Here is a 17,556-nt window from a genome sequence, read left to right as displayed (position 1 = left end):
CGGCTTCGGTTCGTAAACGTCATGTCTTCTTGTATTCCTAACCTCATCTCGATAAAAATGGCTTTGTTTCGGCTTTGAAACGTGCATCGGGAATCGGACTCACGACAATTAACCGCAGTTCTGAATATCCCATGTTCTCTTCCTGATCTCAAGGAACACAAATTCAAAATTGGCCGCAAATCGGTGCATCCGTACTCAAGCTACAAACGAACAAACACACGAAACTTTTGTGTTTAGGGTTATGTCGTGAGTTTCGTCTTTAAAAGGGTTAAACGCACAAGAGAATAACAGCAACATAAATTAGTGATCTAGCACGTTAATATTACGTGCTGAAATGTTTCATGGACGGAAGTAACTTTCAAAAATGCTTTCTATAGGCTCTCCTACTATTGACCTGTGCCTAAAATGATTACACATGTTTATGCTAATTGTGTCACGATGATTTAACGAAAAATAAATCGCAGAAACTTCATTTCTGGGAGAAAATGGAACTGAATCTCCTAGCCGACGGCTGTGACGAGTCGGTCATTCAGGTAACTCCTTTAACAGATAAACAGTGACTTTTATTGAACACGTATATAAATATGTACAACGTTAACATTCTTTACAGTATAATATATAAGCAAACAACAGCTGAGATTCAACTTCGTTCTTCACGAGACTACTTCACTGGCATTTTTAAATCGGAAGTCACACACGAGTGAGAAATGGTCAGAAGGGTAGCTGAAGGAGGGGACTCTGCCTTCCCCAATTTCCTCCCCCGTGGGAAAGTCTAGTACAGCCTCCACGGCCAAACCGTCTGTAGAGTAGAACACATAATCGATCGTATGACACACTTCTCCCTCCTCCCGGATCTTCCACGTGGTATAAGGCGGTTCTCTGAGTGCATCCTCGGGGCCTTCACCCGTGGACGCATACGCACTACCTAGGCGCAGGGCCTGGCAGCCAAGTAAGGTCACGTACACAGGTTCGCTGGGTTCTGCGTTGAAATCTCCGCAGATGATGACGGGACGGCCGCCGGAGTGCGCCGTTACGAAGTCCAAGAGGTCCTTGCCCTGTTCGTTGCGCAGAGTGGACAACAGAGCTCCGTTGCGCGCTTTGAGGTGCGTCGTAGCCACACACAGCTCCTGGTCCGTCTCTCTGACCCTCAGCAGCATTATCACCGCAACCTGCGACACAACCGCGGAATTGCTTTCAGGAGCTCGGCAGCGTGGGTTAATGAGAGAGTGAGGGGAGTAGTGAGAAACACCGGATTTAACTGGTGGGGGTTACGACTACGAAGGTTCCCAGGCAGGTATAAAGCTATAGCAAGCGGAGAACGTAGACTAATGACTAATGGAACCAGGAGGGAAGTCTGAAGAACATATGAAACGTCTTCATTAGAGGGATTAGCTGGTTAGGTTAGGTTAGAGGAAATAATTATCTTTATTCTGTAAATAATAGCCACGGTGGTCCAGCGGTTAGAACGCTGGCCTTGTAATCCTGGGGTCTCGGGTTCGAATTTATAACTTGTGTTGGGCAAGGCCGTGGTCTAGGCAACACGGAGTTTTCCTCCGTGGCATCCCAACAATTACTCCATTCACACACAGAAGAAGGCAATGGCAAACCACTTCTGGATCATCTGCCAAGGACGTATAATGACAGGTCCCAGTCCGAGAAGAGAAAAGGATGGAAGGATCCTGTTCATATGGACCTGTCGTCAGACAGAACACTAAATAAATAATAATAATTCTGTAAATCGCACGGCATACATACGTGGGAAAAAATGTTAAAAGATGGCGGTACATATATTTATCACTGCGTTTTAAAGAGTTAAAGCCTACGCAGCTGAAAGTCTGAGGTTTTGACTTCACAAACGAGTCTCTACACACCGAGTCATGTCAGTACGACAATCTGTATTTAAAAAAAAGGCCCCAAAATACTCATACTTTTGTTCAAGTCGATGTATCAAAATTTTGTCGATGTTATTTTTCGATTATTTTACGTCGTTGAGGTTTTGTGCAATCTTATCAGGCACGTTGATTCAGAATATTGAGATATTTGGGAAAAATCCATCGTAGTCGATATTCTTGTACGGTCCTCACACGAAACTGAAGAGGCGACAACGTACTGGGTTCCTCCCAATAGCAAGTCAGTCAGTGGGAGGGTCGGAGATACCGTGAAGAGACAGGACATACGGAAAGATAAATCAGCCCTTCCTTGTACATTATCCGATGTGAAATGACTACGTTTAGACTGTAGAAGTATCACGGTCTAAGTCTTACGCCTGCACTGCTGGTGTTTTATAACTTTTTGGTTAACAAAATACAATTAGGTGCAAAGGTCGGTTTGTGGAGATTAAAAGTGTAAAAGAAAACTCTTTCAAGTTCGCAAACTCTTCGCCGTCTGTCTTTCCGCGACGTAGACGAAGTTCGCAGATGTTGCGGTCAGTGCACTTCGTGTCCATGCGAGGATCGTCTGATTACTACAAGCGGAGACGAGCAAACGACCTTGTCCCCAGCTTTCGCAGCTTTTGCAAAGGAAAAACAGTCATAACAGGAAATGAACGACATAGAAATGCCCGGCGGCCAGTAAGAGACAGACGAAACCTCCAGAAACAGTTCGCGATTTCTCACACTTCACTTTGAGCTCAAATAACGTAGTAAAAGAAACGTTTTTCATCTTCTTTCATACGGGTATTAAGTTTCGTCAAATCAAGCAATTTACCTCTCACAATACTTAAAAAAAAAAGTACCTCGAACGTAACTTTTGCTGTGTTAGCAACTCGAATATCGTTCATAATACGTGACTCTATAGACATTTATCGTGATTTTTCGAAGAAATTCGGTAATAGTTCTTCAAGCAGGCCAGCGACTGCTTTCTTAAATCTCCCACAACTCAAACTGATGAGGCATCATCGTTTAACAAAAAATCTATCTCAAACAGCAAAATATCATAACCTCAGCGACACACCTTTTAAACTTACGAAATACAAGATTTTCCATGTAAAATATCAGTCTTATAAAATACTTTTACGCGAATTCCGTGACATACATCGCTGTCCACACTGACCTGGTTGCTCTGTACTCTCCAGACCTCGAGGACGCGCGTCTCAGTCTTCAGCAGCTCAAACTTTTCCTCCCTGAAGAAGATAGCGCAGCCATCTGGACCATTGTTTCCCTTTATGTAGAGGCATGGAGAATCGGGCTTCGGGAAGAACATCCCTTTGTAGCCCTGCGTACCCAGCACGGTTTTTAGAAAGTTGAAGTGATCCACTTCCTGTAAAAATTCAGTTCGTGACGTCAGCTGATTCAACTCTTGAGATCAACGAGTCTTTTCGACAGTAACGTATCGACTTCTCAGTCCCTCGATACTTCTTAAAACGTTTGTCGACATAATAAATTCTTCTGTTGCTAACAGACGTGTCAGGTAGTTGAAAGACGAAAACACCAACGTTTCGAGTAACATCTTTGTCCTCGTCCTCAGGGTACTGACAGGGCTGGTAGCCCAACAACGACCTAGTGATGTACCGAGAAGGACACGTATGCAATGTCAGAGCACACTTTTAATACCATGCTCCTTGTAATGACAATTCTTTTAAGTACACTGTCGATAACATAATTAAATCATTAAAAATATCTCTTAGAGGATATGAAAGATATCGTGAGCTAATTAAATGTACTATCCCTGCATTTTAGATGGTATAAATAAAACCACGAAACCAGTCTCCGGGCCGTGATCTGAATCCAGGATTCGCCAAATTTGAAAGAGTGGTGGTCAATCTGTCACATTAGATATGCCTCCGAAACGTCGATAAACATCGACCATACTACGCGGCGCAACAACCCAGAATACAGAAACCTTCATATTAATTACATCTTACGTCAGAGTTTACATAAACAACACGTCTAAGAATAACAAGACACAGAGCAAGGAATCAGAGAAAAATACGAATTGCTATAGACGACTAAAATATTAGAAATCTCGTAGCTCAGAAGAATCGGACATAAGGAATTGAAATACGACACCGCAGAAGACCTAAACGTACAGGGGAAGAGTTCAAAATCATAAGAGGAGACGAGGTACCTGAAGGCAAACGATGTCTGGGCAGTATTCGACGATCTCCTCGATGATGTGGTACCGCCTGAACCGCCACTCCAAGGCTGCGTCCGGACAACACACAAAGTTGTCGTTCATCTGACCTAGGGCTGGAACAAACAACCGACTAAGGCTGTAGTCACAGTGGCACCGATATCGGTCGTCAGATTATCATCGGCCGACGTCTGCTATAATCGGCCGATGAGATCGGTTGCACTGACCCCACGCACGTGCCTTCCAACAGGTTTAAAAAGATCGGGCGAGTTCGGCCGAAGTCGGGCGTCGGCCGAATCGACCGATGTCGGTGCCACTGTACTTCAGTAGCCGCGAAGACAGTCTGACGGGATCTTACAGCGCATGCGCACTCTGCCTATTCCAAAACATTGTACTCTATTAATTTCTAGCATTGCAGCTGCATTGTGTATACGAAGTTTTATGAAAGAACGAATCGTAGCCGTTCATGACCACCCTACCTCCAAAAAACTTCTCTTGGCACGCCAACAATACCTCCCATCTACTTCTAGATCTCTCATGCGGTGTCCCCCATCAGGTTTTTTCAAATTTCGTTCCCATTTCTCCCCCCATACGTGCTACGAGGTGCGATCGGAAAGTTTCAAGACTGCGCCTATAAAAACCCGTACACTTATCTCAGGTATTAAATTCATCCATCACCCTCGAAGTAGTTCCCCTGGGAGTGAACACAACGATCCCAGCGCCGCTGCCAAGCCTGGAAGCATCCCTGGAAATCTTTCTTTGTCAGCCTGTCAAGCACCATCTGCGATTCTGCCTGAATCTCTTCTATCGTCTCAAATCTCCTTCCCTTTAGCTGAATTTTCATCTTTGGGAAGAGGAAGAAGTCACACGGCGAATAAGGAGGGTGCGGGATGACGGCCATGGTGTTTGAGGCCAAAAACTGCCGAACTTTGAGGGCGGTGTGCGCTGGCGCTTTGTCATGATGCGTCGCATGTGGAGTTCTTCCTTTAGAATCAGCTGACAGGTCCCATAGCCTATCCCAACAATTTCGCTCAAGTCGTTGATGGTACGACGTCGATCTTCGTGAATGGCCTGCCGAATCTTCGTAACATTTTCGGGCGTTGTGCTCGAAGATGGTCGTCCAGAACGCTCGTCATCATCGACAGAGGTTCGGCCATTTTTAAAACGTGAATGCCACACAAAAGTTTGTGCACGACCCATTGCGGACTCCCCAAATGCTTGATTTAGCATTTCATAGGTTTCCGTAGCCGTTTTGGCGAGTCTTTGGCAAAATTTGATGCACACGCCATTCCGAAATCGCAGGAGGGTCGGTGTAATGCACTACCAAAACGCCCGTAACTAAGAAACAAATGCTAATTCGATGATGCCGGCTGGCACACTGATTCACTATGAATGTAGGTCGCACCCCCTAGCGGCAGAAGCTCGTACTACATCCGGTTCGCCCTCTATTGACACAGTCTTTAAACTTTCCGATCGCACCTCGTATATGCACCACAAATCTCACTCTTTTATTAAATCGTATTAATAATAACGAAGCTCGTCATTATGAGATTCATCTCAGTACCCTATTCGTATGTACACACCTTGCGAAAGAAGATTCCACTGCAACACTCGAATGTGGTAAGGACTAGACGTTGCTTCGCCGCAAACTGTAAAGACACAACGCCTGTTAACAATTACGATGTCATCTGATATCGATAATCTATACGTTACGATACATCTTAGAAAAGTATTCGTTATCGAAATAAATTTTGCGCATCGATAATTAACATTATTATTTATTAAAAACAAATTCTAGACTAAGAATCTAATCATTCTCTGCAGAACATTTTAGCCAACGTTGACTGACACTATTTGTTCGTAAAATGTCGACAACAGCACTGAATTAAAAAAATCTACAGGGTGATTGAAGAGTCGCACAACCCAACACACGTCTTATTTATCAGAATAATTACATAAATAATAAAACAACAAAACAATGCTATATAAGTGTTGGAAATGTCCACCCTGAATACCACTATATTTACCAACACTCGTTAAAAATCTCATGTTCTTTATGAATTCAATTCCTCCAATCACAGTGCCCGACGTTTTCTGAAGATAAAATCGGGGAAAAAGCATCTGTCAGCATGAGAACCACGACCGCCTGTACCTCTCGACAGGACATTCCATTGCAACACCCTCAGCCCGTCGGCGGTGTCGCCGAACTGCTGGACCAGCCGCCTGAAAGACCTTTTCACGAGGGACGGCAGGTTCTCCAGCTGCTGATGGCAATGCTGCAACAGCTCGTCCCTGCTGAGGCTCGTCGGCAGCACAACATCCGCATCCTGCGTGTCCTCGTTCAGGATCTTCGGCGCAGACGTGAAGCTGCCCATTCTGAAATACAAACACAAACGCCACTGCAGAGTCGCGACTCGACAACCCCTGCCCCCATCGAACTCCACTGCGCAAGATTCCTTCAGAATCCGATAGATACCACACTCTCCGCCTGTCTTTAACGAACCCAAAGGTTCATAACCATGTTCAAAACCCGCCACCCGACCCTACCCTGATTCAAATTAATTCAGTCCACCTGAGACCCATTTTAAAATTATCCTCCCATCTACTCCTAGATACGCCGAGACGTCTCATTCTGCTTCTTATCTTCACCAAGTTTGGTCAACGCATGGCTTGTTTTGGCCTCAAGAAGTAACCATCTACTGGGACGTTCAAGTCTCTGTCTTCATACCAGTTGGTCAGTTGCCAAGAAATTGTTTAATGGCGTGGCAATCACCTTGCGCCCAACACACGACTGGAGGGAGACCGGTGCCCTTACGAGGTGCGATCGAAAGGTTTCAAGACTGCGCGTATAAAAACCCGTACACTTATCAAAGGTATTAAATTCATCCATCACCCTCGAAGTAGTTCCCCTGGGAGTGAACACAACGATCCCAGCGCCGCTGCCAAGCCTGGAAGCATCCCTGGAAATCTTTCTTTGTCAGCCTGTCAAGCACCATCTGCGATTCTGCCTGAATCTCTTCTGTCGTCTCAAATCTCCTTCCCTTTAGCTGAATTTTCATCTTTGGGAAGAGGAAGAAGTCACACGGAGCTTAGAAAGGAAGTTGGGGTCGGTTCTTGCAAGATCTTTGAGCTCCTGACAAACGAGAAGTCGATTCTGCTTCTGGTCCTCAGACAGGATGCGTCGCATGTGGAGTTCTTCCTTTAGAATCAGCTGACAGGTCCCATAGCCTATCCCAACAATGTCGCACAAGTCGTTGATGGTACGACGTCGATCTTCGTGAATGGCCTGCCGAATCTTCGTAACATTTTCGGGCGTTGTGCTCGAAGATGGTCGTCCAGAACGCTCGTCATCATCGACAGAGGTTCGGCCATTTTTAAAACGTGAATGCCACACAAAAGTTTGTGCACGACCCATTGCGGACTCCCCAAATGCTTGCTTTAGCATTTCATAGGTTTCCGTAGCCGTTTTGGCGAGTCTTTGGCAAGAGATTCAGGCAGAATCGCAGATGGTGCTTGACAGGCTGACAAAGAAAGATTTCCAGGCTTGGCAGCGGCGCTGGGATCGTTGTGTTCACTCCCAGGGGAACTACTTCGAGGGTGATAGATGAATTTAATACCTGAGATAAGTGTACGGGTTTTTATACGCGCAGTCTTGAAACTTTCCGATCGCACCTCGTATGCCAACTTGGTGTGCATTCATAAGAAATATTCATTTCTCTGCCGTATGCTATCCTGGAGATTATGCAGACCGTCGTATTAGGTCTGACATGCTTATGATTTAACCCCCCCCCCCCCCCCATGAATTAATTTTAAGCATCCTTGACAAAAACACGTGCTATCAGTTTACGATGACGCAACAAAGTGTTGCAAACACTTTCGTACACCTTAAAAACGTTAAACACGTGTCATTTCCTCTCCAATCACGTAGCGATGCCTGAGGCAAATTATCCGCCCATCAGTTTATATAAGGATCGTTCTTGGGCGAGACGAAGTCAGTCGGAAAAGTATCATTAAATAAGCACACACACGGCATTAGCTTGTAATTCGAATAGCAGAGTCAGCAAACGAACGCCACAGGAAGTTGCGGTGATGAACCAGTACCATTCTTAAACCGAGCAAATAATCCGGATAGACGTAATGCTGACGCATCAGTTCCGGTCACATCCGCGATGTCACAGTTTTGTTTCCTAAAATGATAACTGAGATCCGCCACACAGAATTCACTGGCTCGCTGTTCCAATAGAAACTTTCTACTAATGCCCCGATCTCTACGAACGATTTCTACTTTACTCTCAAGTGGCCGCCAGTTTCTATCTTCTCACGGTCCTGGTGTCAACGTTGTGTTCGTGCCAAACTCCCTTCCTCGACCATCACAAAAACTATTAAAAATTTTCCCCGAGCTTCTCTATTCGATACTCAACACTTCGAATGTGGTGGTCGAGTCATTATCACTTCTTCACATTACGGATGTCACATGTTCAAATACTGGCATAACACAAGAGATCTCATTACGATTCATAACCTTTATTTAAAGCTCATTTCACTGTGATGTCTTCTGATATACACGAAAAATCACGATACGTTGCTCTGTGAATAAATGGTGGTGTACGGGCTTTGGAAATGCTTTAGGCTACAACTTTTCCACTCTCATTTAATTTCGCGGTTCGTCTTTTTAAGTTTTCTCCAATTTTCAATGCTTCTCACGCATACATAACTACAAGCTACTACGAGAACGTGATGTTCATGTAAACATTGTACAGTGGAGTTATTCAAAACTACTGCCGCATTCCTGCTATCTAACCTTCAAGGCAAACAAGCCAAGTCAACACAACACAGCAAAATTCTGATGTGAACAAATATATGTGTGCCCCGAACTTCAAAACTTCAGAATTCCATCATTCACTGCACAATACGATGTTCATCACGAAACTCTCTTAACATCCCTGTCAGGCATCCATTTCACTATTTTATGTTTATTTATTTAGTGTTCTGTCTGACGACAGGTCCATATGAACAGGATCCTTCCATCCTTTTCTCGGACTGGGACCTGTTCATATACGTTCTTGGCAGATGATCCAGAAGTGGTTTGCCATTGCCTTCTTCTGTGTGTGAATGGAGTAATTGTTGGGATGCCACGGAGGAAAACTCCGTGTTGCCTAGACCACGGCCTTGCCCAACACAAGTTATAAATTCGGGCACCGCCGGGAATCGAACCCGAGACCCCAGGATTACAAGGCCAGCGTTCTAACCGCTAGACCACCGTGGCATCCATTTGACTAACCCCACAAAAAAAATGGCAGCCATGACACAAAACGCCTCCCACAAGTTTCGGTAACCACTTTTCTAAATAAAATCTGTGTCCATATTTCTTTCCCGTCCTTGGATACGTAATTTGTGTCACACAGCTGCTGTTCAGTATTCAAGGTCTGTGTCAGTTATAACACGGAACTAAGTATGTTCATACCTAACCCTGAAACACGACGGAAATTTCTTCATGTAAAACCGATAGCCTATTTCAGCATGCATTTATAAAACACATTTTAAACACGAACGAACTTTAGCCTCACCCAGAATCCATGTTTTCCACCCACCACAAATATCACATACACAGACGATATTAGCCCACACGGGTTATTTAACAATCTTCTGTCTTGAACCAGAGTTAAGAATTGACATACCATACCACAGTCGTGAGAGAAAAAAACCACTTCCTACTCTTACCTGCAGATTCTTTTTATAATTTATATCCGTTTTCCAACAAAACTATCACTCGATGTCTCATACCTACATGTACGCATGCGCAGGAACAGGAAATCGATAGACTCAGCACACTACACCGGTTTTAGCAGAAATCAATTGACTAATTCTGTAGAAACCGTACAGGAAACACCACGTCTATAACTTAGTTCAACTCTGTGACTGTACTAACAATTTACAGCGATTTATCAGACCTGCAACTGCTCTCTCACCAAACAGCTGACACGTGGAATCTCAGTGTGTGCGCACAGCTTGGCGCTAGTGTCGCAGGCGGGGACGATCTGAAGCCATTACTAAACAAACAAGTGACTATAAGGTCGCGCCGGATAAATTACCACAGTCGTATAGAAAGCAGAATCTCAACATACGTCAAATGAGATATTTGTGGGTAATTCCGGGAGATATATGAATCACTGAATTGGCAGATTTGTCATCAATGAAACGAAAAAGCAGATACAGGAAGTGTCTCACACACGAAAGCAACTCTCAGAAGTTTTGTTCGACTTGTAAAAAAAAATTTACTTGTCTTTTCATTATCGATTCCACGAAGTCCACGCGCAATATCTTTGGAGATTCTCGTTACGATTACGAAACGGATTAACACTTACAAACGTAAAATGTTCCGGGCTTTTCCGGAACCAGTATTTTATAATTAAGATTTAATGGTGATTTTTAATACAGAAATAACTACCACTACACCATTCTCCATACATTCGTTGGGAATTCTGACCAAGGCGCCATTAATAATTTTAATTAATAAATTTTATCTGCTTTGGAGCCAACAATTTTCATTGTCATATAAACTGACTGCAACTGACTATGATTACTTTGAGAACAGAGGACGTAACATGAGCTGGAGCTAGATAGAGCTAATCCCTATCTCCGGACCTAGGGAGATAGGGATTAGCTCTATCTAGTGGTCCAAACTGAGTAGGAACCTGAAGACGGAGATAGAGTCCCATCTCCGAAACGTCGTTTTACGTTTTATATTTACTAGACGATGGATAATATCCAAGGAAAAAGTCCGGAGATAGGGATTAGCTCTATCTAGTGGTCCAAACTGAGTAGGAACCTGAAGACGGAGATAGAGTCCCATCTCCGAAACGTCGTTTTACGTTTTATATTTACTAGACGATGGATAATATCCAAGAAAGGTCCGGAGATAGGGATTAACTCTATCTAGTGGGCCCAACTGTGTAGGAACCTGAAGACGGAGATAGAGTCCCATCTCCGAAACGTCGTTTTACGTTTTATATTTACTAGACGATGGATAATATCCAAGAAAGGTCCGGAGATAGGGATTAACTCTATCTAGTGGGCCCAACTGTGTAGGAACCTGAAGACGGAGATAGAGTCCCATCTCCGAAACGTCGTTTTTACGTTTTATATTTACTAGACGATGGATAATATCCAAGAAAGGTCCGGAGATAGGGATTAACTCTATCTAGTGGGCCCAACTGTGTAGGAACCTGAAGACGGAGATAGAGTCCCATCTCCGAAACGTCGTTTTTACGTTTTATATTTACTAGACGATGGATAATATCCAAGTAAATTTTTATTCAAATGACTCTTCACCATCGTCAAGAATGTTTTAGATATTGATATATAAAATCTAGTCGAAAAACCTGAAGGGAAGTGTCAGACTTAGATAAAGATGGAATGTTTATAATAAGTTCTAGCATTCATTTTAAATGTAGTTATTTATTCCGGTAGTTTTATACTTGGTGAAATTTGAAGTTCTCACGGCGGCATGAAGATGGATGCAGAAAGCACCCCTGAAACATTGGCAAACTTCTACCACCATTACACATCGCAACAACCCATAAAACATCAATGGTCACAATCCTGGGTAAATTAAAAACAGACGCCTCCCATACACATAACCTATTACGTTTTCGTTCTTCCAAGTTCAAGGGTTCCTTACCAAAATTCTGTATACACGTCTTATCTCCTCAATTCAATTCAGTGCTACACTCCAGTTACTGTCACCAAATTTCACCGTCCTTACATTCGTGAAGTGAGGATATTTAGCGGCTGTGCCGTTAGGAATGTAAACGCAACGACCGGCACAGCTGACAAATTTCACTACTAAATCTGTACAATTCACGAAGTTCCTCTACACTTACGACCACTTTAGTTCGTCTCTTTTTTTATCACGCTTCGAAGAAGCTTTCCCCATAGAATTTGTTCCCCTGTACATCACAGAGGCCTGATACCTTCCTCCATGTCTTCGTGTTATCATATCAAACAGTTATCTTAGACAAGTAAGTCTTGACACGTGTTTCATAGCTGCAATCACGTCTATTTCAACTCTACTCCAGCAAGACAAACTATGATGAAAGCTATGGATTGGTCCTGATTCCAAGTTCCACAATCTCCATGGAGTAGAGTCATTCAAACTAGTCAATAATTCTAGTCTTTTACGAAACCGTGTTCACAAGAGCCCCGGATGTCCAATCCAGAGACCCTGTTTAACATTTAGTATTCTTTTTACATTCGTACGAGTGAAAGCCACGGTGGTCTAGTGGTCAGAACACTAGCCTTGTAATCCTGGGGTCACGGGTTCGAATTTATAACTTGTGTTGGGCAAGGCCGTGGTCTAGGCAACACGGAGTTTTCCTCCGTGGCATCCCAACAATTACTCCATTCACACACAGAAGAAGGCAATGGCAAACCACTTCTGGATCATCTGCCAAGAACGTATATGAACAGGTCCCAGTCCGAGAAAAGGATGGAAGGATCCTGTTCATATGGACCTGTCGTCAGACAGAACACTACAAATAAAAACGAGTGAACAGTCTTAATAATTGTTAACGAAACCTCTGATGGACTTGAATTGTGTTTCAATATCGGTCAGCTCCGGGTAAATATCGTTAAATTCAAAGATCTCACTCACCGCTGGACGAGAAATCGTTGCAGCAATGGGTTCTTAGCAGAGGGGGTCGCCTCGCCGTGTCTCATGGCGATGTGAATAGAAGCACTTACTTGTCTGTCACACTGCACTCGGACGGTTTGGAGCGAGCTTTATACCTCGCTGACTCCTCCCCCAAGTTACCTTATCTATACTCCTTATTTTAGTAACGTCTATAGAAAAAATATACTCGTTGCACAGAATTTCTGTTCACGTTCTACTACAATTTACTCAAAAGTTTTGAAAATTAACATTTCATTAATATTTCGCTATAGTTTTAAAATTTCTACTGGTATTCAAGATTATCAACCTTATTTCACAGACGCAAATAGTGCAAAAACTTTTATAAAATTATTAATTCCGCTGACCTATTTCCAAATGTATTTTATATATAAACTTGCATCTGGAACTTCTTGGGAATGAATTGTTCTAAGAACGACAAATCTTTTTATATTCAACTACAACGACTCGAAACTAAACCCAAATATGATTCCTTATTTATATATTTTTTCTTTATAACCCATCCACAGGCAATTTAACGACGCCATTTCATCTTCAAAAGGTTATATAACTTCGAATGGAATAGGAAAGTGGCCATAAAATGATGAAATTTTTGAAGGAGATGGATGTCGTTTATTCGAAGGTCGTATCTCCGGATGAACCAGGAGAAACAACATCAATATCATTCTGCATAACCGAGATTCGAAGTGAATTCCCTCCAAACACTAGCGCTTTACCGCTTGGCTGCTAAACAGGAGACCAACAGAGTTTTTTTTTTATTATTTAGTGTTCTGTCTGACGACAGGTCCATATGAACAGGATCCTTCCATCCTTTTCTCGGACTGGGACCTGTTCATATACGTTCTTGGCAGATGATCCAGAAGTGGTTTGCCATTGCCTTCTTCTGTGTGTGAATGGAGTAATTGTTGGGATGCCACGGAGAAACCGGGGAAGCCCCCGGAGGAAAACTCCGTGTTGCCTAGACCACGGCCTTGCCCAACACAAGTTATAAATTCGAACCCGAGACCCCAGGATTACAAGGCCAGCGTTCTAACCGCTAGACCACCTCATCTTATTATTTATGTAGTGTTCTGTCTGACGACAGGTCCATATGAACAGGATCCTTCCATCATTTTCTCGGACTGGGACCTGTTCATATACGTTCTTGGCAGATGATCCAGAAGTGGTTTGCCATTGCCTTCTTCTGTGTGAATGGGATGCCACGGAGAAACCGGGAAAGCCCCCGGAGGAAAACTCCGTGTTGCCTAGACCACGGCCTTGCCCAACACAAGTTATAAATTCAGGCACAGCCGGGAATCGAACCCGAGATCCCAGGATTACAAGGCCAGCGTTCTAACCTCTAGACCACCTCATCTTATTATTATTTAGTGTTCTGTCTGAGGACAGGTCCATATGAACAGGATTCTTCCATCCTTTTCTCGGACTGGGACCTGTTCATATACGTTCTTGGCAGATGATCCAGAAGTGGTTTGCCATTGCCTTCTTCTGTGTGTGAATGGAGTAATTGTTGGGATGCCACGGAGGAAAACTCCGTGTTGCCTAGACCACGGCCTTGCCCAACAAAAGTTATAAATTCGGGCACCGCCGGGAATCGAACCCGAGACCCCAGGATGACAAGGACTAGAAATACTGACGGGCTTCTGATATCAGAAAACTATGGTTTTCTATGTCAATACTTGGGTATACCTGTAGTTGTGAAACCAGAATTAGGAAGTCACCCACCGATAAACGATTGGATAAATGCTTTGGATTCACAATAACCGATATCGAAAGGAGATTACGAAGATTACTGCCTTCTGATTGCGTAGTTGTAGTCTGGTAGAAGTTTACCGACGTTTCAGAAGTGCGATCGCCCCGATGATGGATGCACTAAACAATTTGAAACATCGGTAAACGTCTACCAGACTACAACTACGCAATCAGAAGGCATTAATCCTGATATCGAAAGATTACTTAAGTAAAATCAAAATGAAATATCTTAATAATGACTCATTTTGTTACATAATATTATTGAGTAACAGAATTATGGGCAAAAATGAATCCGATATCCTAGGTTCAGGGACACATTACAGATGACAATATTTTATTCTTAATTGATCCTCAACCGGTGTGTCGCACATTTTATTCGAAATTACACATTCGTATGTAAAAAGGTAATATATTTTTTTATACTTTTAATTCGAATAAACAAAATACAGGTTAACTACTTAAAGTTACATCCAACACGTGTAATATTTGCTTTCACAAGCTTACATTCTCGAAGGGCAAGTATTGCTTATCCAAATTTATGGCATTGTAGAGTTTGTTGAATAAACATTATGTGCCGTCGTGCGTAAAAAAATAGGGTGAATGCTGCTGACCACTTATCAGCCGGTACTACGCCCCACAGTTTGGACGTCTTCATTACCTAATTCAGTTGCCTTCCAGTGCTGTTATCGCCAATGGTTTTACGTGCAACCTTAAAGCCTCTGTTGCATATGTAAATCGCTGGATTGTGACATGTTTGTTGTAACTGGAGTGAATTTTGCTTAACAAAGGATGCAAAACCTTTGTTGGAACAGGACGACAATCTGTCTGACCTTCCGTCCGTGGCCTGAGTGACATTGGCAAGATAACTCTAGAACTTAACGCGACTTCAAAATAACCTCACAATTTATTCACAAATTTCTACCAATTCGGCAATAGATCATATTCTTCAACCTAAATTGCAAAGCGTACGCTTTCAAAGTTACCTAACCTTTTCAGAACTCGACATTCGCTCGCATAGTCAGAAAAATGTTTCTTACTGTTAATCGCGAAGTCTCATCGCCGTGATCACAAGATATTGTCAAAACTAGATTAATCCAAATCCAACCTTTACGCTAATTTAAAAGTTTTATATCAAATCTAAAACTTCTTGACGATGGTGAAGAGTCAATTGAATAAAAATTACCTTGGATATTATCCATCGTCTAGTAAATATAAAACGTAAAACGACGTTTCGGAGATGGGACTATATATCCGTCTTCAGGTGTCTACTCAGTTGGGCCCACTAGATAGAGCTAATCCCTATCTCCGGACCTTTCTTGGATATTATCCATCGTCTAGTAAATATAAAACGTAAAAACGACGTTTCGGAGATGTGACTCTATCTCCGTTTTCAGGTTCCTACACAGTTGGGCCCACTAGATAGAGCTAATCCCTATCTCCGGACCTTTCTTGGATATTATCCATCGTCTAGTAAATATAAAACGTAAAACGACGTTTCGGAGATGTTACTCTATCTCCGTTTTCAGGTTCCTACACAGTTGGGCCCACTAGATAGAGCTAATCCCTATCTCCGGACCTTTCTTGGATATTATCCATCGTCTAGTAAATATAAAACGTAAAAACGACGTTTCGGAGATGTGACTCTATCTCCGTTTTCAGGTTCCTACACAGTTGGGCCCACTAGATAGAGCTAATCCCTATCTCCGGACCTTTCTTGGATATTATCCATCGTCTAGTAAATATAAAACGTAAAAACGACGTTTCGGAGATGGGACTATATCTCCGTCTTCAGGTGACTACTCAGTTGGGCCCACTGGATAGAGCTAATCCCTATCTCCGGACCTTTCTTGGATATTATCCATCGTCTAGTAAATATAAAACGTAAAACGACGTTTCGGAGATGGGACTCTATCTCCGTCTTCAGGTTCCTACTCAGTTGGGCCCACTAGATAGAGCTAATCCCTATCTCTGGACCTTTCTTGGATATTATCCATCGTCTAGTAAATATAAAACGTAAAAACGACGTTTCGGAGATGTGACTCTATCTCCGTTTTCAGGTTCCTACACAGTTGGGCCCACTAGATAGAGCTAATCCGTATCTCCGGACCTTTCTTGGATATTATCCATCGTCTAGTAAATATAAAACGTAAAAACGACGTTTCGGAGATGTGACTCTATCTCCGTTTTCAGGTTCCTACACAGTTGGGCCCACTAGATAGAGCTAATCCCTATCTCCGGACCTTTCTTGGATATTATCCATCGTCTAGTAAATATAAAACGTAAAAACGACGTTTCGGAGATGGGACTATATCTCCGTCTTCAGGTGGCTACTCAGTTGGGCCCACTGGATAGAGCTAATCCCTATCTCCGGACCTTTCTTGGATATTATCCATCGTCTAGTAAATATAAAACGTAAAACGACGTTTCGGAGATGGGACTCTATCTCCGTCTTCAGGTTCCTACTCAGTTGGGCCCACTAGATAGAGCTAATCCCTATCTCCGGACCTTTCTTGGATATTATCCATCGTCTAGTAAATATAAAACGTAAAACGACGTTTCGGAGATGGGACTCTATCTCCGTCTTCAGGTTCCTACTCAGTTGGGCCCACTAGATAGAGCTAATCCCTATCTCCGGACCTTTCTTGGATATTATCCATCGTCTAGTAAATATAAAACGTAAAACGACGTTTCGGAGATGGGACTCTATCTCCGTCTTCAGGTTCCTACTCAGTTGGGCCCACTAGATAGAGCTAATCCCTATCTCCGGACCTTTCTTGGATATTATCCATCGTCTAGTAAATATAAAACGTAAAAACGACGTTTCGGAGATGGGACTCTATCTCCGTCTTCAGGTTCCTACACAGTTGGGCCCAGTAGATAGAGCTAATCCCTATCTCCGAAACGTCGTTTTACGTTTTATATTTACTAGACGATGGATAATATCCAAGAAAATTTTTATTCAATTAAAAGTTTTATTCCCATCTACGACTAAGTCTTCCGAGTGGCCTCTTCTATTCAGGCTTTCTGACAGATTGCGTACGTATTTC

At 43.0% G+C, this 17,556-nt stretch overlaps 1 protein-coding gene across 6 annotated transcripts in view; it reads right to left on the bottom strand.

Moving 5' to 3' along the window:
• Window positions 1-541: 541 nt before the first annotated feature.
• cu (NADP/NADPH phosphatase nocturnin) overlaps window positions 542-17,556 on the bottom strand; it is a 43,891-nt gene continuing 26,876 nt past the window's right edge. For 4 of the 6 annotated variants that reach the window (XM_087361106.1, XM_022060147.2, XM_022060152.2 and 1 more), the window contains 5 exons: window positions 6,224-6,447; window positions 5,655-5,720; window positions 4,066-4,187; window positions 3,052-3,258; window positions 542-1,169 (listed from right to left, as the gene is read on the bottom strand). In XM_087361106.1, the coding sequence (XP_087217232.1) occupies window positions 654-1,169; window positions 3,052-3,258; window positions 4,066-4,187; window positions 5,655-5,720; window positions 6,224-6,446 (1,134 nt within the window). In that variant the 5' untranslated portion in view covers window position 6,447 and the 3' untranslated portion in view covers window positions 542-653. Of the gene's footprint in view, window positions 1,170-3,051; window positions 3,259-4,065; window positions 4,188-5,654; window positions 5,721-6,223; window positions 6,448-9,859; window positions 9,992-12,724; window positions 12,837-17,556 lie in introns of those variants that run through there. The other 2 variants (XM_022060150.2, XM_022060153.2) reach the window with 2 other exon arrangements.

This window comes from Zootermopsis nevadensis, unplaced genomic scaffold (assembly GCF_977971745.1).
Source record: "Zootermopsis nevadensis isolate Lab colony 2312 unplaced genomic scaffold, Znev_1.0 Znev_ptg000003l, whole genome shotgun sequence".
Taxonomy (NCBI): domain Eukaryota; kingdom Metazoa; phylum Arthropoda; class Insecta; order Blattodea; family Termopsidae; genus Zootermopsis; species Zootermopsis nevadensis.
Note: the sequence above shows the minus strand (reverse complement) of the source record. Positions and strands in the feature narration are given on the sequence as shown.